General features: G+C 35.1%; 1 protein-coding gene across 7 annotated transcripts in view; it reads right to left on the bottom strand.

The window, feature by feature from the left end:
* Nucleotides 1–22,265, bottom strand: part of NOL4 (nucleolar protein 4) — a 308,057-nt gene that overhangs the window by 135,628 nt on the left and 150,164 nt on the right. For all 7 annotated transcript variants that reach the window (XM_074340178.1, XM_019740844.2, XM_019740845.2 and 4 more), the window contains one exon: nt 3,588–3,871. In XM_074340178.1, coding sequence (XP_074196279.1) covers nt 3,588–3,871 — 284 coding nt within the window. The remainder of the gene's footprint in view (nt 1–3,587; nt 3,872–22,265) is intronic.

The raw sequence follows: 22,265 nt of genomic DNA, 5'->3' as shown, positions 1-22,265 counted from the left end.
GCCAGGTGCTGGACATACTGCAGTAAGCAAGTAAGCGTCATTCTTACACTCATTGAATTTACATCCTATGGGGATGTATAGAGGTAAGGAACTTATTCTTATTGTACTCTATGTGAAAGACATCCCTAGGAGTTTGGCAACAATCCATGGAGCTTTGTATGGTGGTCCTACAAACAAAATGTCCAAAGAACAAAAGTAACATGTTCATCTTTTTCTTCTTTTTTTTTTTTTTTTTTAATATCTCAGCATTATTTTCTTTCTGGATTGCCACAAATGCTCTCGAACCAGTTTTCATATTTTTTTTTCCTAATCCCTATCTTATTCATCCACTATAATGTTGCCAGAAAAATGTTTCTAAAATTCCAAGATGACCACAACCTTATCATGCTAAACTCTACCTCTAGGATACAATCCAGAGTCTTTAAATTGGCTCACAAAGCCTTTATCAATGGAGCCTCTTTACACTCCATTCCTCCACATGTATTTTCTGCTGTGGCCATGCTAAGCGCCTTACAAATCTCCATGCCAACTATTCTCTCTCATGGCTCTATACCTCAAAACGTGCTCTATCATACATAATCCTCCACATCTGAATAACTTCTACTTGTCTTTACATCCATGCCTGGCATCAATCTCTGTATAAAGTCTTCCCTAAGAATCATTGTAGTCCCTTGGGTGCCCCACCTCTGTACTCTCATTTCACCCAGCTTTACGTCCATCATACTACTTATGAAATCAGATTGTAATCATAAATTTGCCTCTTTCCTGATAGATAAGTTTTTGAGGGGCAGGGACTCTGCTTTATTTATTTCCATATTTTTGCTTCCCACAACAGCACCTTGCATGCAGGAGTCTCTCAGTAAATATTTGGAGAATAAATCAATTGGTGGCAAATAGTCTGTCTTGCATAACATCAGGTTCTTCCTCAAATACTGTGTTATGAAGTCATACCTAGTTCTGAATGGACAATGATTCCCTACTGTATGAGATCAGCTCATGTTCCATCTGTATTCTAGGCCCTTCACAGTGTCTAACAAGAGACCCCTTCTGAAACAAAAATAGCGATCTTATATTTCCTACAAAGTTCAAGGCTCACTTCCTCTAAGAAGCCCTCTTTATTACTTCAATAGAAATAATATTTTCTTACTTTGAACTCTCAATATTTTAACACGGGAGTAGATATTTGCTAATACTTTGCCCAAGAAACTTCTCTGCATATATGTATGTTCTTAGCCAAAAATATTTATCAAGCGGGCCTTATGAATAAAGACTCTTCTCTGTGTTATCTCTGCTAACTACTCCATTGGTACAAGGGTGACAGGTATTTAATATGTCCTTTTTGAAGGAATGAATTAAGAGTCTCTCCCCAGTGTGCTACCAAAACTGTTCTTGAAACAGGGCCCGGTTGGCACCCCCAGAGTAAAGGCCTCTCTCAGTCCCTGGCCTCACCTTTATTTGACCTACCTATAGCTTAAAAATAGATCAACCCCCTGTGGCTTGAGCTCAGAATGCCCCCTGTGCCACCCAGTTCCCTGTTTTAGAAAATTACCCTGAAACTTATTATTAATATCTTTAGGCTTATTGATCACAATCTCTATGATCTAGCATTCTTTCCTGGCTAATCCCATCATTGTTCCTGGGTTCCTGACTCCACCAGAGAATCATGTGGCCTGAGGGAAGGCTCTATGCAGATCCCTGAAACTATCACTAGCCTCTGGAGGAACGCCTAGATTTTCCTTTAAATACCCCAAGCCGGACTGAGAGTGTTAAGGCAGTTTTTAGAGGTGTTAGCTAGCTGCCTTCTCAGACCACTGGTCCTCTGATAAATGCTTATTCTGTGACCCACATCCTGTGTTGGTCTATTGGTTGAGCAGCGCAAGCAGCATGAGCCCCGGACTTGTTTGGCCTCCGGTTTCATTCTCACAAATTCAATTATTTCCTATGTTCATCTTATTTGATATCTCAGCACTGTCCATCTGAGCTGACCACTCTTTCTTTCTTGAAAAGTGGACTATACTTAGCTTCCACACACTATACCCTTCTGATTTTTCTTCTGTCTCTCTGGCTACTCCTCAGTCGGCTGTGGAAGCTATTCTTCCTTTACCAAACCATTAAACTTTCAGTTTCTCAGAGTTGCCTCCTTCTCCCCAGGCCCATTTCTCATCTTATTCCTCACATACAGCACAAACTGTGTTTTTTATAGCACCATTTTAATAGAGGTAGAAATGTAACTTCCTTCTGTTTGATGTATGCTAGAATGTGTTCTAATGAACATCGTTCCTATAGTAATAATAAACAAAGAGATAAAGAGCAAACCACTGTATAATTTTAGAAAAATATTTGACAGATACATAGCATAACATTTTATGATTGTTTAGATTTTATAAAGACAGGATTAGTGGATGGCAGGAAAACTTGAGGGTTATTTTGTTCTGTAAAAAGTATTACAGTGATCCAGATTTTGTTAGTGAATATAAGTCATTTGTGATGTGTGACTTGGCTTTAAGCTATTGAAGAGAATATTTGCACATTTACCACAGCATAAGTTGTAACGGCCTCCCTCAGGCAGAAGTGCTTAAGTGTCTGATAATGTCTAGTGACTTGCTTAAAGAGGATAAAACAACACACCCTCAGGCAAGTAAGAGGATTTAAATAGAGTCAATTTAGGAAGCATGGTGCCTCAGCAAATTCAGAAATTAATTCAGAGTAAGACATTGTGTTTTCAGGAACTCTGTCAAAAGACCAGTTCTACAAATCTAATTTAAAGGTGAGGACTGAGAGTGTGTGTGTGTGTGTGTTTGTGTTGGGGGTGGGGGGTGTCAAAAATGTATATTCTATAAAAGTCCTCATGTGTTCAAAAGTATACCTTCAAAAATTATACAGCAACACCAGTGTGCATTATTTCAAACTAGTAGCAATGTAACCTTAATTTTTTTTTAAACAAATCAATTGGGAATGGGGAAGATTGTCACTTACTCTAATATAAAGAATCTAGAAATTTAGATAATATGTCTGAAACATGTTTCTGTCTTTTGTATAACACAGTTTATGATAAATTACTTGTTCAAGTAATTATTTAATCCATACATTTCATCTAGAACACTGACACATTTCTCTTATGTACGTGAAGTAAATTACTGACCAAATTCCTCAGGTCTTTAAAGCAAAGTTGAGAATTTAATTGAAACTTTATTACTACATAGAGCTATCCAATCTAGGAGAAACAAGATAGTGATTTTTTTATAGTTGAAAATTGTGTTCTGAGAGCTATACTTCCACATCTAAGATCAACAAACTCCCAGAGACAGATCATAAGATTACATAAACAAGAAACATTAAATCAAGTGATTCCACATATAAAAACACCAACAGCTTTGCCTGAGACATGATTCATTTAGCTCACTGTTATTCCTGAAATTTATTGCTTATATTATATGGACACATGGTATCTATGTTTATAAGTTTCTTGTACTGTATTATTGGAATTAATTTAAAATGTTTAGTGACAATAATCTTCATCTCTTGTATAAATATGTATTTCTTTGTGACCTTTTAAAAATTCCCTAAAAATTGTAATGTGACCTTACCTTGCTTCCATTTTCTGTTGCCTCTCGTTCCATCTTGATGTCAGAAATTAGAAGATTCTTATATTTGTTTTTTCCATTACTGCTGTGGTCATCTATTCTGTATTCCGAAGTCAGCTGTGCTGAAAGGGGACTGTCACTCAGGTTCAGTGGCTGCTCGTCCTGCTCCAGCCCAGTTTTGCCATCACCATTGGAGTCACCGATTTCCCTGCTGTGTGTTCCCCCTGAAGCAACTGAACTGTGCCCCAGAGTCTCATTGCCATTAAAGCTCTCTGCAGCGGAATCATCTGTTGGAAAGAAAAATTTACATTTTGATTTTAATTAATGTGCTATTCAGTTTCTGTTTCAACTAGCATTCATTGAGCTCCTATTATGTGCATTGTGCTAATTTTACATATATGTGTAACTTATCCTTAGCAATACATTTGTGAAGCAGTCATTGTTATTTTTAATCTAGTGGGCACATTTAGGCACAAGGAGAAGTAAACAAAAGAAGAAGAAAAAAATAGAAAAACAGTTTAAGCTCAAATGCAATCTCAAAAAGTAAATTTAAACAAAGAGAGTAAGATAATTGTCTATTATCTTGTGAACAATTTTCATTTCTCCAGTTAGAATACCCAGGTTTGGTGAAAATGTTCTGATAAAAGCATCATCTATCCTGCGATTGGGTATACAGTGGTTCAAGCTTTATGAGTGTTTAATTGCATCTAGAACATTAGAAGTGCTGACAAACTTTTCTCTAGCCATTACATGTCTGGACTTTGAAAGTCTAAGGAGTTTAATCATTGTGTGTATTTCTGTGCAGGTGAGAAGAAATTTATACCAGTGTTGTTTATAACAGCAAAAATGTATCAGTGATATATATTACTAAGAAGAAGAAAGAGAAGAAGAAGAAGAAAAAGGAAGAGGAGGAGAAGTGGCTTAATACATGTTGGAATGATTAGAATATTTTGGAGTTATTCAACATTCCATATTAAAGATATGGACAATGTGAGTCATGAAGTATTAAATGGAAAAATCTAGCTACAAAAGAGTGTGGGCAATGTGATCCCCATTTAGTAAAAAGAAAACACATAAACACAGAGGGAAAAGGCTGAAAAGATATAATCAAAAATGTTAATATAATATTGATTTCTTCTTAACTGTATGGCACTGGATTTTCTAATATTCTTAATTATCTACAATATATATATAATTTTCCAATAACAAAAATAAGATAACTATAGAAAAAAAGCAATACAGAAAAGAAGTGGAAGAAGCAGAGTTAATTAAAATTTTCTGGCTTTAAAATAAATAATTTGTTTAGAAAATAGTATATTAATGACACTTTAATGGGAGCAAGAAACAAGTTTATATAAAAATATCAAACTCTATTTCTCTTAATTTCATCTTTACACACGTAAGAATTTGCTATTAATTTTAAATGATTACAAAGGACAAAAGTGTTAAATTGTTTCTTTTAGCTAAAAGCTACTGATGAAACCAAATAAATAAAGAGTAAGCAAGAGTAACAATATTCAATATTTGAATTTTTGTTTGATTTCTGAGTATTTTCAAGTATGCTTTATTTTTGCAGGCAGGGGGCAATGAAATATTTAATGCCTTTTAATCAATTAAATTCATGAAAATAATATTTAAATTCCTAAGGAGTAGTATAACTCACCTGTTCGTTCATTTATTCAAAATTTATTGAGTGCCTACACTTGGCGTAAAGGGGGTTAAATATTTGGTCTACAGAGAGTCTGCCTTCAATAAGTTCACAGATAACTAAAAGAGACATAATTTAAAATGAAGAACAAAATAAGGCGATGATCCAAAGCAAGGGATAAAGACATCACAAATGTTTTCCAAAAGATAGTGTCATACAACTGAATTCCAAAAGATGAGTAGGCCTTAAGTAGGTGAAGAAATTGGAAGGGAGAATTTTCCCCATAGAAATCAACAGATGCAAAGTCACAGAGGGAAGAATATGCAGGGCTGAACACAAAGAAGAAAGTAAAGAAAGAGAAACCTAGAAAGGGAGGAAGAGAATGCCACGGAAAGTCTTTTGTATATCAGAGAGCTTGGATTGTACCTTGAGAGCAAACAGGGGCAATTTCAAGCTATTGTGGAAAGTGATGTTAACAAAATAATGTGTTAAAGAGATTACTGTATTTTGTCATGTGTAATGTGCTCCCATGTATTATATAATGCACACCCATGTTTTCGGCCCAAACTTTCAGGGAAATAAATCTTTCGTTTTAATTTTTTAATAATTCAAGTTTTTATTTGTTTACATTTAGGTACCTGGTTTTTTTTTAATTATAAAGGAATTTTAGCATTTATTTTTTAACATATTATGGTACAAGAAATTGTATGAAACAAATAATTACAAAACACAAGAACAGATACAAGGTATAAGAAATTTTATGTAATGGTAACAAATTTAGGATATTTATTCATCATAGAAGGCCAAAAACTCTTCGTCGTTGTAAGTTCGTCATAAGTTCAACAAAACTGATTATCATATTCCAGGGTATTATTTTGCATATGGATATTGTTATTGATTTCCAGAGTTACACTTTTAACTCATAAGTATAAATAAAATAATTAAAAACATGTATATAGATACAGAATTAATACTACCCATGTATAATGCTCATCCTTATTTTTCCCTCACAAATTTGGCAAAAATTATACACAGCAAAATACGGTGCTCAGACTCTGATGAGAATGGTATGAAGGCAACAAAATGGAAGCTGAGGAGACCAGTTGAGAGATTTATAAGTCATCTAAGTCAGCACTGTTGAAAACTCAAACTAAGGCAGCAACAGTGAAGAAAAGGGGACTAGAAAAATCATAAGCATAGAATAGATAAGACTGATAGTGGGATAGTAAAGGGTTAAGGACGAAGCATGGTCTCTTGCTCCAGTAAAAAATGAAAACAAAGAGCATCAATGTTTAATTTTAAATAAAATAATATTTAAAACAATTTTTCTAAAATCATTTTGAGAAAAAGTTAACGTGTTCAAAGATTCTACTATCAAATCATTGTTTGAAAGGTAGCCATTCAAGAAAATACTTTATGTGGAGAGAAACATACATAAGAGAATTTAGAAAACTGACCATAAATAATATGACACAGCTGTTTCTATAGCTATTAGGTTGAGAAATCAAAATCTCCTTTAACAGTGAAATATGTAGTGTTTTTGAAATACAGAATTAGGGAATGATATGTATATAATGATATGCATGTATACACATATGTAATTTGGAAAACTGCATGTTTTTCATGCTAAGTCAAATCCTTATGCTAAAGTATGAAAGGTCATTTCAGATTAAGTTACTTCTTTCCAAACAAGTTCAAAGGAAAGCATCATTGACATATTCATGTTCAATTACCTAATCCATGAAGAAAAATGTGATTTAACATTTTCTAGTAAAATTCTTTTAAAAAGACTAAACATTTCACGTAAGAAATTTTTTATCAATGTGGTAAAAGAATCAATAACCCTAAATAAATATTACATTTTAAAATCAAATCTACATTAGCATAAAATAAATCCAGTACCTAGCATAGTTAAAATTTAAACATGCTAGGGTGGTGGGACGGCTCAGTTGATTAGAGCACAAGCTCTCAACAATGGGGTTGCAAGTTCGATTCACACATGGGCCAGTGAGCTGTGCCCTCCACAACTAGACTGAAAGCAACAAGTTGCCCCTGAGCTGCCAAAGGGGTGGCCAGATGGCTCAGTTTGTTAGAGCAAGCTCTCAATAACAAGGTTGCCGGTTCAATTCCTGCATGCAGCAACTAAGATTGAAAACCGCGGCTGGACTTGGAGCTGAGCTTCGCCCTAGAAAAATACCGACTTAGAGCTGATGGGCCTTGGAGAAATACACTGTTCCCCAATATTCCCCAATAAAATTTAGAAGAAAAAGAAAAAAAAATTTAAACATGCTATATTTGTTTCTTTAACCTGAAATCATCAAACATATTTAGTAAATAATGTACCACTTATTCATTTTTCAGGTAAGATAAACATTTATTAGGAGAGTCTTTAATAAAAATCATGTATCTATAATTTTGGTACAAACAAATGAATAAAGAAGAAAATATTTTTAGACAGAGTAGTTCACTCCAGATGTTACCAAGGTAACTAAATTCAACAGCTTTACATATTTCATTCCTGAGTAAAGAAGCAGTATGCTTTCTGAAGAACAAATAAATGATTTACTCATTTGTATCAAATATATATTCACATTTTTATAAAGTAAATAGTAAAGAATCAATGTCACATGCCACTATTTATAAATCAAAATTTAAAAGAAAGTTTTTGATGTTTGTATTAGAAAAATTCAATATAAAGAAGTGAGCACACTTTAAACTGAGGATAAATTAACCATTTTTCATTGTCTAGTTTTGGGTAACCACATTAACGGTTTTTATTCTCTCTTACTTAAAGATACTTTTTCAGAATTAAAAATCATAAATCTCAGACTCCTGTTTATCATAACCAATTCAGTTTATCGCTTTAAAGGGAAAATCTGCCTCCTTACCCAACATAGTTTGCTGCATCCTGAGTAGGTGCTGGTTTGTGGGTACCGGCTGCTACACAGAGGATGTACATCTGTGGATATGGCCTTTAGGTTCACAGGCCCAGGGTGATGATGCTTCTCTCAAGTTTTAGTCTGGGTATCATAGCATTGGAACCAAAGACTCTGTCTGTATTTGAGTCCCAAAGAAAAGCAGCACCTGGAGCTTTGGAAATTAAGAGTGCCCAGGGTACCTAGCAACAGAGGAGAATGTGGAATGTGATGACAGGGAAGTGTGGAATGTAGTGACATTAGGAGGGCAGTTGGATGTTTTGGGCTGCATTTGTGCTGAGGTTAGTTTTAATGGGATGGACATCGTATTGTGGAGAGGGCTGTCCAAATTAGCTCAGCTGTGGCTTTTGTCTATTAAGGAACAGTAACAGGAACTATAAGTGGCAGGCCATTCACTGTCTTCTTTCTCATTCCCTACTCCCCATTACGTCTACCAATTAGTACAGACCCTAGAGATACTATTTATTTCAATTATTTCAACATCCCCACCGGCATTTTTAAAATAGTTTCATCAGTATCAGATTCAATGCTTAGCTCTCTCTATATAAAGAGAATTAACCTATAACAGTATGTATGTGTGTGTATTTAAGTATACATCTACATCTATCTATCTATCTATCTATCTATCTATCTATCTATCTATCTATCTATCTATCTATCTATTTATCTAATAATATGTGATAAATGTATTTGAAATCTCCCAAAGCATCTGACCTACTTTCTTACTCAGTTACTTTCAGTAGCTCTTCATTATGGTCTTCAGGCCAAGTGCCTTGGGCAAAATGAATAGGAAAAGATATATATTATCCTTATTTTAAGATTGATACTTGGAAATTTAGTCCTAAAATCCAGGTCAGATGTTGACAGAGGCCTAAAGCTTTTTATCATTTGTCCCCAAATGTACCACAGTCCTCCAGCTCCAGTACTTTGATACCTACTTAGAAAACTTCCCTTTCATATTTTGCCATAAAACTAACTTTTAAACCCAAAATATAGATGTATATAACCTTGCTCCAGAAGATTAGTACCATAATATCCAAAAACAAATTTAAATTCTTCGAAATCTATTTGCAAAGTAGAGTTTAGATGAAATTCTCTGTATCACTCCTGATCTCTGTTCTAAGTCTTCTACCAGCTTTAGGGTCCCCAATTAAAAAAAAAAAAAAAGTAAGCTTATCCACTAGGCTATACCTTACGTCTTACACTATAGCGCCCTCTACTCTGCAATACAAAGCGAGCGATCTAGTCTAAAGGATCCTTTGCAGCCCTCCACTGTCCCATTCCTGACCCAAGCCCAACTCCCTGACTCATCCTGCCTTTGTCACCTTTTTGCCATCTAGAAATTCCTTCCACATTATTCTCATTTCCCTTCTTCAAATCCTCCTGATGACCTTTCCATTCTTTGAATTTCTGTTTTCCTTATCTTCTATAATATAGTTTTTAAAGCTTAAGTAAACTCCTGTCCAGTGTTTTATCATTTGTTTTCTTATATGCAAAAACTCCAATTATTGACTACAAAAGTCCTGTACTTCCAAATCTTCAATACCACAAAAACCTTTGAAAAGATAGTCAAAATGCAATCATCTATTTTTGTTGGCATCTTCAAAATATTATCCGGATTGTATAATATTTAGTAATGCTCTCTTAAACACATACAAAAAAAGAATGATGCTACATTTTGAAGTCAAAACATTCCACACTAATAAGTTTACTAACGTAAATAAATACATACAAGTGTGTATATATGTATGTATGACTACTGCTAAAAGATTAAAGGACATTGATTTTAAAATGATAAAATCGATATTGCAGGTAAGAAAGTAACAAGGGGATTCAGTTTTCCACTAAATTAAATTCTTCAGGGGGTGTTACCCTTTTCTGGTCATTCCTAATTCAGTCTTTGGCATTTGAAGAATGGGCTCTAATTTACGGAGCAATACAGAGAAGGCACAGAGACGAACTGGATGTTTCAAAGCATATAACTAAAGGTCAGCACAATAAAAATAATTCTGCATTATCAATACGGAGGTGGTGTATATTCTTTCTATTACTTTGTTTAAAATTTTTAACCAAATATTCATTTTGTGCTAGCCACTCTTCTTGGCACTGTGAATCCACTGAGACTCCATATGGAATCTGTTCATAACTTAGATTATAACAAAATAATCACAATGCAAGGTAGAAAATAGTGTCTAACCCATGAAGAGTGTCCTATAAGGCACAGTAAATAAACAGGGTTCGTCACAGAAAGAAAAGTCAGCCATAATCGCTGGGGATGAGGATGGTGCATCAGGGAAGGCCTTTGACTTGTATAAGAGGTGTCATTTGAAGAGGGTGAGATATATGTAGAGAAATGATGGTGATGGTGGAGGTTATTCCAATGTAGGAGAATCAATAAGAAGAAGGACCAAAGGCAGGAAAAAGCTGGAAGAGGGTAGGGAATTGAGTACATTCTACATGCTAAGGCAGGGAATTGTATATTTTAGAGAGTGGTGGATATTTTACCATATAATCCTTTTTCTGGATTACTTGTACAATTATTAATTGTTTTTCCAGGGCAAGTACTTAGAGAAACCCACTAATTACAAATCTAGTCTGAGAAAAGTCTATCTCTGTTCCTACCTCAGAACCACTGTCAACTGACCAATAACAAAACTTGCTCCCAATTCTAAGGTGACTCACTTTTTTAAATGGCCATCAATGCAATAACATATCAGTGGTTTCTTAATGAAAATAAATTATAGACTACTATTTTGATGCTTACCCATTAGCTGGTTTAGGGTTTCAAAGAACTAGATATTTTATAGAAAGGCTATGCATAAACATCTTTCATATTTTTACAATGTGAATTGAAACTATGATTTCTTTCTGTTGATGAAATGAACATTACTATGAATAACATTGTGTTTGACTGCCTACATTAATAATACAATGAAATGTTAAATTTCAGTTAGAAGTGAAAATTTACATATACATATATTCTCCTCCTAAATCATGAACCCCCTGACTTATCCATGGACTCCAAGGCAAGTGGTCTTGAACTAGATGATGTACTACCTTTTTTTTAAAAATTATTTTAAATTATACCATCATAATTATAGCTGTCACAGATTTTCAAATCCCTATACCAACCTTCATATTCTAGATTCCACTGGGGGTTTGTTTAGTCCTTTTTCTCACCTCACAATACCTTGTCATCGTATGACTCTAAAATCTATGTTTTACTTACCAATTAGACTTGAAGTGTCCACAAGGCATGTATTTTACATCTTATGTTTCTTTGTGCTCTTCTATAGAACCCAGCTTAGTGCTTTACACCAAGTTGACATGATAGATGTATATCTGTCTGTCTTGCAGATAAATAGATTAACTGATAAATAAGACAATGTGATAGTATAATACACTAATGCAGTTGTGTAAGGCATTCACACATTGGCTATTTACTGCTACAAATGAAAAGTAAAACAATTGCTACTGTGGGTTTTCTGATGTTCTATTTTAGACAACAAGCAGTCTATACAATGACACATTCTCATTTTAAATTTAAAGTGAATCTAAGACAATCATTAAATAGCAGTTCATTGTTATCAAAGAGAGTTGACAGCCAACCACTGGAGAAAAATGTCTTAGAAAACACATGAAATTGACAATAGAAACAAAAAACAATATGATATAGTATTATTATAAAGTCATTCTGTTAGAAAATGATGTGACAATTTATAGACGAAATGGCTCAGGGATTTATCATGAATTATGCTAAACTGATAACTAAGTTAAATTTTTAAAAAATGTCAAAGATTTGGGGTTAATTCAAAAAACAAGCTAAAATTGTTTCAAAAGGAGTTTCCCTAACTTGGCATTTGGCCAAACAACAACTCAAGAGGTTTTCTGCTTGCCAATAATAAATCAAGAAATACTTTATCCTGAAAAACGGAAGAGCAATAAAATAAAGAAGACACAATGATAACAAGCTTATTATTTGAAACAAGTGTCACGAAGCTGGGTAGGTCCTTGGCTCTCTTTACCTGTTTATCTAGATTTCTTTGTTTCCTATCAAGTGTCTGAAGACTAAAAACACATTCCTCATTCCTTAAGTTTTATTTATACTGTTGTATATACAGTGTGGTGGTAGTAGATAACTATACTAGTTAGTCCATTAAGTGTATAATTTCAATTACTATAGAACTAAAAGAGGAACGAACACTTGGTGATCTGGCCACAGGAAAGTGGGACCCTTCAGTATCAACTCTGGGTGCACTAGCTGGACATGACTTAGATTTAGTTCCCTTGGGGGCAAATTAGGTTATTTGTGGTCTATGTGAAATTGGTGGTAAGCATTCAGTGGAATTTTCTAGGGATTTATGAAAAAGTTGTGTGATGTGTGATGGTGTATGTGTGTTCTAGCAGCCAAATGATGGTATGGCCTAAGCACCTATAGGGATGGAAACCTTGTGCATACAATCCCCTCCTAATACACAAACATAGGTTCCAGGAGGCATAATCTCTTGCCACCGTGGATAAGTTTAGAGCTATGAGACAGAAAAAGAGACTCACTAGACTTGGTCTTTTTATGTTAACCTCTAGAAAGAAAGTGTAAAAATTACTGTCAGTGGAGTTCCCATCATTTTTCTAAAATTTGGGCTGCCTTTAGTTCTTACCTTTCCAGATTATTGGGGGACTAATTCCTTTATGAATTTTATGAGAAACTCCAGTGCTCCTCCAATAAAATCCCATTTTTTGTACTGCTTTTGCTTAAGTTAGCCAATGACAATTTTTTTAATTTGAAAAAGCAACTTTAACTAATGCATAATATCTGTTTTACTTCTGAAAAAAACTGAGAAACAGACATTTTAGGTGACTTGACTATGTCCAGTTAAAAATATAACTTATATGTTGAAGGGACTTGAAATCATGTAATAAAATACAGTCAAAGAAGTAGGGGGTTCTAAACCTGAAAAAAGAACACTCTAAGAGATTATGGGAAGAGATATAAGTGAATCAAACATTTGAAGATTTTAAAGTGTTGTATTACCTGTCAGAAGTTCAAGGATTGAAAGTTATACAGAATCAGTTTTTTTGTACAATATATGGGAAATGATTCCGACAAAATTATCAAAATGTCAAATAAGTTTGTCTATCTCTAAGAAGTGTGTATGAAATGTTAGCTATTGAAGGGTAAGTTCTAGTATAATATTGCTTTATCAGCTGTGATTGGCAGATAATAAATATTCAATAATTATTTGTTGAACTGAAAAATCACAGGAGATCACAATCAGATATCTATTTAGTGTCTATTTAGTGTCAATTTAAGATTGTGAGCCTTTTTACATTGTTATATATGTTCTTGAACTACTTATTGTATGTATTACTGCATTAGATATTGTGGTAGGAAATGTAAAAGTGCCCCTCCCTCCCCCTCCAAGATTCCACACAGTAATTCCCAGAATCAGTAAATATGATATTTGATATTGCTTGATAGTACTCATATGATTATGGTATGTCATACTGTACAGTGGATCTTGAATAGGGAAATTATTGGGACAGGCACTGAATTATTCACATGAGCACTTAGCACACAGCTTTCTCTGGTTAGTGGCAGAAGAGGAAGTCAGAGAGATTCAAAGCACAAGGTTTTTCAGTGATACCATTGATGAACTGAAGATGGAGGAGGTCACATAACAAGGAATGAATGCAGGAAATCTTAAGGAGCTGACAGAGATCCCCACTGACAGCCAGGAAGGAAATAGGGACCTCAGTCCTACGACCTCAAGGAATTAAACTCTGCCAACAACTTGATTTAATTTATCTTGGTCAGGGGCAGGGAATTTAGAAGCATTTTTCATATAAGAGTCTCGGGGTCACATGTAGGAAATTAGCATAGATATTATCAAACAACTAATTGGTTGAATATGCTATTGTGGGAGGCAACTGGTGACACCAAGAAAACTAAATATAACTGACAGCCGTCAAATCTAACTTTAATAAGACTGAATCTGAGGTTATTTTAAATCCATTTAATAAATCTCTAGTAAATTGTCAGAAAAAGAAGCCAGTAGGACAAATATTCTCTCCCTTGATTAAAACTAATAAACAAGAGCTAGTCTGGTCTCACTTTTTAAGACTCATAAATGGCTTTGATTTTGCCCAAAGAGCTTATGTGTTACTAAAGGTCAGGGAAAAGGATTACCTTGATTACCAAACTCCTGGGAAAAAAGGTCTTTACTGAGGTCAAGTGCATGTTTGCAAAATCAAGAATTTTTACTCTGCCCATAAAGCAGAGCTGTGTACCATCTACGGGTTCACATGCGCTGAAATCATTGTTGGTTTTGCTCAAATAGTAAGTAAAGAGTATCATTCTAGGGAAAATTATCAAAAATCTTCAAAGTTTGTTCTCTGGGTCCCTCATGTTCTCTTTTCCATCCTTACGGCAAGTCCTCCAGCTATTTGTATGCACACTGGCTCTCTGTAAGTCATTTTACAGAAGAATAGATTGACAGATTGATTAATTGAATATCCTTTAACTGAAATGCCCCCACAGAAAAATATTCTATCAGCTAGGCACTTGTAATTTAAACCTTTTATCTCTCATTGTGGAATGAAAGGCTTTTTTCTCCTGATATTTTCAGCCATTAGCAAGTAGGTAAAGAAGTATATTGTGCTTTGGCAGTGTGTGTAGAGGGAGAAATTCTGCAATTATACTAGATCTATTAAATTCCCAGGTTTTAGAGTAACTTAGAAGCTGATAATTAAAGTGTATGCTCCATGATGTTTCTACTAAGCCCCCCCAATTTCCTCTCTGTAGTGGGTGAACCAGGACTACTCAATAGGGACGCTGAAGCTCTTGTCCCAACATTCTGAGATGGCGAGAAACCTAAACCACCAAGCACTTCTTGGACTTAAAGAATAACTCAGTCCTAAAATAAGTATTCTGAAAGGTTCTCCCCAACATACTCCTTCATCTTATACTGGTAATTTGCTGGTTTGCCCTCAGATCATTTGTTTGCAAACCATTTCCCAGATTCCCTTGCTTATTGTCTTATGACTTGGTTCAAACAACAGGAGATCCTGGCAAGAGATTGAGGATGGGGATTGACTCCTTGGATGCTGAACTTGTGGATACGAAGGCCTGAAAGTAGATAGTTACAGAGATAAGATTTATAGAGATAAAACTGGAGATGTAGAAACAGGGGAAAGATCAAGAGTTTAATTGAATATGTTCATTGTAAGATGCCTTTGAGATAAATGTTAAGTTGTTAGCTGGATACGGGAGCCTAGAGCTCAGAAGAGAAGTCTGGGCTGAAGATAGGAATTTAGGAGTTTTAAGCACATGTGGTCGTTGGTATTTTAGTCATGAATGTAAGAGATAACCTGGGGAGAAATGGTAGAGTAAGAAAAGAGTTAGGATTGAGTCCTGAGGAACCCAGCAATTACAAGATGAATTGAGGACTTTCCAGAGGTGTCTCAGAAGACATGACCAGAGAAAGGCAGAGAACCGGGTGTCAAAGAGTATTTGAGGAAAAAAGGTAAACCTAAATGCTGCTGAGACATTAAGTACAATAAGAATGTGAAGGCTGTCTACAGTTTTTGACAACATGGAAGTTATTAGTGATCTAGCAAGAGCCCTTTGATGGAGTACTAGGGGCAGAAGCATACCATCTATATGGTTTATATGTGTGAGATATCCAGAAAAATTACATACCATTTAAAGTCATTTGAAGTGGGAGGAAGTTAAATAAACTTAAAAATATTAGAAAAAAAAATACAAATTATACGTGTATACCTTGCGAAGACCATGACTTTTCACAAAATATATACACTTTTGTCACATCAGGAAATAGTATACTACTACAAGCCAGAAATCTCCCACCTTGTGCCCCATCTCCCATTCACTACTCCCATAAAAGTAACCAGTGTGACTTCTAACACCATATATTGTTTTGCTTGTTTTTGAATTTTACTCATATACTATGTACTCATTTATGTCTGGCTTCTTTTGTTCAATATTATGCTTGATGATCATCCAAGAAACATTTATTTACCCATTCTACTTTGATGAACATTATGCTATTAAGAATGTTACTATGAATGCTCTTGCTCATTCTTGTCTTTTGGTGACCATATGTATAGATTTTTGTTGGGTATATACCTAGGAACAGCTAGGTTAGAGGATATCTGTATGTTCACCATTGGAATATACAGCCATACTGCTTTCAAAAATGATTGTAGTGATTTGCATGCCTACCAAAAAAAGAAAGAAAAAAAAAGAGAGATTGAGGATGGGAGAAAATCCTTGGATATCCCTGTTCCCTATCCCACGCACACACCCGTTTGATTGAGATGACCTCTCTGTCTCCAGCACGAAGTGCTCCTCTCCATGTCCCAACTCTTTCCAGGAAGCATCTTTGGTGAATCTCATCCTACCAGATAGCTCTGGCTCTCGGGATCTAATAATACCAACTCCTCCCCTGCATTTCCACCACTGGTTGTAACAGCATCTTTCTTCTGTTATTAAATCCTATGTTGCTTTACTATCCCATTCCGCTTTTGGGCTCTTCCAACACCATTGTAAATAGTGCTTTGTATTAAGTTTTTCTGATGAATGACATGGAATGGGCTCCATTTTCCAGACAGGATGGCAACTGATATATGTGCCTTACTTTGGTCTGAAGACTTGTTTTCTAGTACTGGTGATACTATTATAGTCAATATTTTGTGATTTTTTTTTCCTTACTGTCAATTCATTACTCGATATCCAAGACATTTCACCAAGCTTTCTTCACTATTTCTATCTCAGGAGTTGAAATTCTTTACCATTAGTAACAGTGGTATTAACAAACTTGTCGGCCATCTTAAAGGATTCAAAGTCAGTAAGAGTTTTGGGTGGCAAATTATAAAGTATTATTATTTAAACACTTGTCAAAGGAATAGTATCTTTTTAACAAAGACTAAATTATTCTGATTTATTTAAACAAAAGGGCTTATAAGAGATTCACCTGAGTAATAACAATTGCTTTGAATCATTAAATACTTTAATTGTACAAATCATTTTGGTAGTCATTGCCTTTACAATATTAAAAACAGACCTGAGAATAAGATAACACTATCAGGCTTCCTATTTCAAAGATCTTGCTACAAACAAAATGAAGAACTTGCTCAAGTCACACTGACAGTGACAAACACAGGTTAGAGACTGGTTTCCCAACTCCAGGCCAAATTTCTGTCTTAACCCTACTGCTACCCCTCATTAGGAAACACATTTAAGTATTGTGAGAAGAATATGAAAAAGACAGGTGGTGTGCTATATGGGGGGGAAATGAGTTAACATTAGATTTAGGAGGCTCCTGAGGTTACCCATTTGCAGTACTTTATAAAATCAGGAATCACAACGAATGGCCTGCTACTACTTTCCACTAACTATAACAAAAGCCTGCTGCCTACCTTTCTTGCAATTAAATAAATTGAACAGCCATGACGTTTTTATAAATGTAGATGAACTTTCAATGTCACCATGATTACAGGAAGTAATACAGGATGACCAATTACATGGTATTGATAACCAAAGACAACTGTATTTGACATTCAGGGCTGAATGATATCAAATGAAATCACCTTAGGAAATTTGCTAAAAATTTGAATGAATGGGAGGAGAAAAATAATAAGGAAATAATTTACAAATATATGAGATAAAAGAAGACCAACATTAGCATCAGTATTTGGAGGATACAGAAAATGAAAATCCTATTGTTGAAGGAGAATAGCAACATATTTGTTACTTTTCTATTTAAAAAGTGATTTTCCCAATTGATCTAATATATACTTCCTACAGACCCAGTAAGGTAAAATAGATAGGCACTAATTACCTCCTTTTACTAATGTGAAAATGTTTGAAGCTTAAAAAGATCCTGTGATTCACTAAAGGTAGCACAGTTAATGGATGGCAAAGCTGGCCCTTAATGGCAGATGTGACACCCAGCACTTGGAAACAACTATGCTATGTTGATTTCCAAGGAAGGCGGGCTTTAGAAATGGTTTTATATCAAAATAGAATAAAAAGAAAGTAAACTAAGGAGGAAGAGGAGAAGGATGGGGAGGAGAAGTAAGACAATGGTGAAGGTGGCTTGGAAAAATTCTAAAACAAGGAGCTGTCAAGTAGGCAGGAGAATAGGTATTTGGTGAAAGGTAATGGGGCTAGCCATCATGGGATTAGGGAGAAATATCCTGGGAATTGTCATAAATAAAGTGAAATAAAGTGATAAACTAATTATTAATGCGTATTAGTATAGGGGTACTGAAGTTGAAAAAATATCCTCCAGGGACATAACCTCTTCCTCTTCCGCTGAACACCAAATCCGCGAAATTACAAACAGTGAGAAAACAGAGGCGAGGCCTTTTTTCTTTGCTGTATGCCCTGAAGCTTTATGATGTGTGTGTAGTGGGTATTCAGCAAATGCCTAAAGAATTAAATTGATGATTCCAAACTACATCGATCCTATTTTCTAAGCTGATGCCTTTCATATTTCAAAATTTTTTATATTATACACTAATTCTTCACACATGTAAATCATATTTTCCTAGATGTTCATGGGGAGTGTGGACCTTGCTTTAACACTCCTTTGCATAAAGTAGTATATGTAAAGTCACCAAGTAGAAACACATTTTAAAAAAAGTCAATAGAAGAAGGGAAACATTTTGTTTTGGCTGATGTTTCATTTATCATTATAAAAAGCTTGGCAAACAGTAATGTCAGATTGAGCTTGAGAAAAATAAAAAACAGGTAAGAATTGAAGAATTCCCAGGTAATGAATATTCTTTTTATAGTAGTGGTACATTTGCTCATTTTCATTTATACTGTTCCACACATGGCAAGTCACTGAATTCTCTTCAAATGAGAATTAAAAATCTGTCTTGGTTGACTATCAAAACACAATTTCTCTGAGTTTCAATTTAAACTGAATAATACCAAGATAAGAGCTCTTACAATGTGATTATTTCTAATTAGCTAAGAGCTGCTCAAAATACACACCCCACCCCCATCCCCCTATTTCATGCTGCTACACCAATGTTACAATACCATGGACATTTGTAAAATCTTTCTTTGGATAAAGTGAAGGGAATTCTGGTTTGAAAGCCCTTGTTTCTTGAGTTAAGCCAGAGAGGAAACATTTTCTGAGCTTTGAATTGCCTGCTTTAGAAAGCTGTTTACTCCTGCTGACACCTTTGCAAGCTCCTTCCTCAGTGTCTCCATGCAACGAAACTAAACAGGACAACTCATCATATTGAACATATCATTTTAGTGTAGGAATCTCCCCTCTATACTTCCTTCTAGAACAAATTAACTTACCAACAGCCTACTGCCTTGATAGTTACATGACCTCCTTCCCCAGGACCCCAACTGACCAAAGGACCATCAAACCACAAAAGGGCAAAGTCACAAAAATATCTAGTCAAACCATAAGGTGGATTCTATTTAAAAGACTCCATATCTGAGATTTGGAGCTATCACCCTCCTCAATGTTTGGGCTAATGACAAACAGCATCAAATTCACCTGTTAATATTTTTAAAGGATACTCACAAGAAGAACGCATCCTAAGATAGTACATGCTAAGGTTAACTATCCACAGAATCCTGACTTCCAGTTATCTTGTTACTTTTGCTTCTATTTCCTTTTAGGAATAGGAACAGGAAATGGGAGACCAGGATATAGTGGCGGGCAAGGCACACTGCTTGCTGCATAGGAGGGGTTCAAGAACTTCGAAATAAATCACCCAATAGACAAGTGAAAGGAAGGAAGGAGATGATGGGAGGAAGAAAGGTGTAAAGAAAATATAAAGAAAAATATGGAATACTTATTTGTTGACTCTGATTGCTAATAAGATAGTTTATTCTATTGTATAGATGGATAAATTTTCTCAAATATATACATCAGAGTAGGTCAAAAACAAATGAAAGATCAAGGAGGACAGACAGGAGGGAGAACAAGTTGTGGCAGGGGAAGGAAGAGAGTGAGGAGGAGCGGTGAGCAGAGGGGGAAGACAGGAGAGGGCACAGAAGAGAAGGTAGAGCAGAGGGGGCAGTAAAGGAGAGAGGAGGAAAGTGGCTGAGGAAGAGCCACGTAGACTTATTCTAGTCTAAATAACATAATCACTTAGATACGGTTATGACTAACATCTGGGTGTCCCCCAGGACTCCAAGCGGAAGGTTAGTTTTTGCTCTCTGCTGTATCTAGCACAGCTCCAGCCCCTGAGTGCAGCGCTTCTCAAACTATCCGTGATGACGAATCAGGCCTTTTTATTTCCAATGCGGCATGGACAAAGTTTGCAAAATAAAAAACAAAAAACAAACAAACAAAAAAAAACAAACCTGGAACATGACCTACAAAATACAAGCTCATTTATTTATTATTAAATTCCACAGACATAAAATTGTTCTGTTCCAAATCCTGTACTTAGATAGTCATGGACCAGTAACAGTTTTGAGGACCAACACTGGTCCGCTAACTACTCCTTTAAGAACCTGACCTGGTAGAAACTCATTAATAACATATGGAATATCTAAGCGATATAGACAGCAGAACATTAACAGTTCAGCAATAAATTATATCATGGCTTTTCTGGAATTTGATCTATTTATTTTTTTCCAAGCATTTTATTGCCACCACAAATCTGAGATGATAACCCCAATTTTTAAATAGTTATAATAAATTGAGGACCAAGGACAGGCTTGTTAACCGATGGTCGCTCATGGAGAAGCAGAGTATATGGAGACTCAGTTCTCTTGACTCCCAGTCCATGGCTTTTTTTCATAGGCCTCCATGGTTCTTTTAGTCGGCACACAAACTGGACATATAGCATTAATTAGTGAGCTGTAAGCACTTTCGTTTTCACTTTTGGCTAGCAGACTCCAGTGAATCTCTAATTTACGCATTTCAGCCTGCACACATTTGCAGACCAGTATTTTAAGAGCTAGTTATTAATTTGACTTAGCCTCCATTTCTGTGTCTATAATGTTAAGATGCACATTCAAACAGCACTCCAGTAGAAATTAACCATACCCAAAAGATAAGTGTGTCGTCAGTCTCATTCTACTCTTCTTTAATCTGTAAATTGTCTTTTATAGCAATTGCTAGTATAAAAACAACATAAACGCAAAGACAACTACAGCAAATCATTAGCAAAATGTTCTTTCCAACACTGATTCAAAATAATGATAAAAATAAAACTTATATTTGAAATCTTAGCAACCTTTTTTTTAAGGATATCGATTGAATTATCTATTATTTATCTACCTTGACTAGAAAAATACATACACCGAATCGTTAACACTACAGTGGATTGAGACTAGAGAATACAGGACACTTCCTTTCTCTTTATACATTTCCACGCTTTGGGGAAATTTTCTCATGAACTTATATTTAAATAAATATGTAATGTTTTACATATGTAATGTTTATTAATAATATATTGGTGATAGAAGCCATTCTAGTAAGTCTAAAGACTTTCATTATGTATATGTTAAAACAAATGTGTCATATTTTACTACTTTATCCATTGAACTTTGAAATAAAACAACATAGAAGGCAGGTTCTTAGCCCTCTAGTAGATAGATGAGAAAACTGGGGTGGAGACATGAAGCTGAGATTCCAAAAGAAATATGTGTAATGCCAAAGTCTGCATGCTTCCCATTTCCCTATGCTGCAGGGCAATGAAAAATGAGTACATTGTATCAGTTAATGGAATCTCTTTGTATTTCTAACTTGCTTATCATAGAGTGGAAAAACAACAAAAAACCATGTGAGACACCCACCTGTGACAGTGATATAACCCAGAATTCAGGGTAGTCTTATGACAAAATTGTTCACGTAAGTTTGGTCAGAAGTATATTTTATATTTTAACTACCCTACTGAATTTTTTCTGTTATTGTGAAATCAGTAAGACATCCCTTTAGTCTCTAAAAAGTTAGAGACAGGTACAGAGAACACCTTGAGTTAGCAAGGATCACATCCCACTGCAGATAATTTTATCTAATAACCAAAAATAGTCTAAGATGGGGAAAGCATAATGACAATATTTGCCAGATTATAAATCTGATTTTCTAT

The sequence above is a fragment of the Rhinolophus sinicus genome, linkage group LG09 (genome assembly GCF_036562045.2).
Source record: "Rhinolophus sinicus isolate RSC01 linkage group LG09, ASM3656204v1, whole genome shotgun sequence".
Classification (NCBI taxonomy): Eukaryota; Metazoa; Chordata; class Mammalia; order Chiroptera; family Rhinolophidae; genus Rhinolophus; species Rhinolophus sinicus.
Note: the sequence above shows the minus strand (reverse complement) of the source record. Positions and strands in the feature narration are given on the sequence as shown.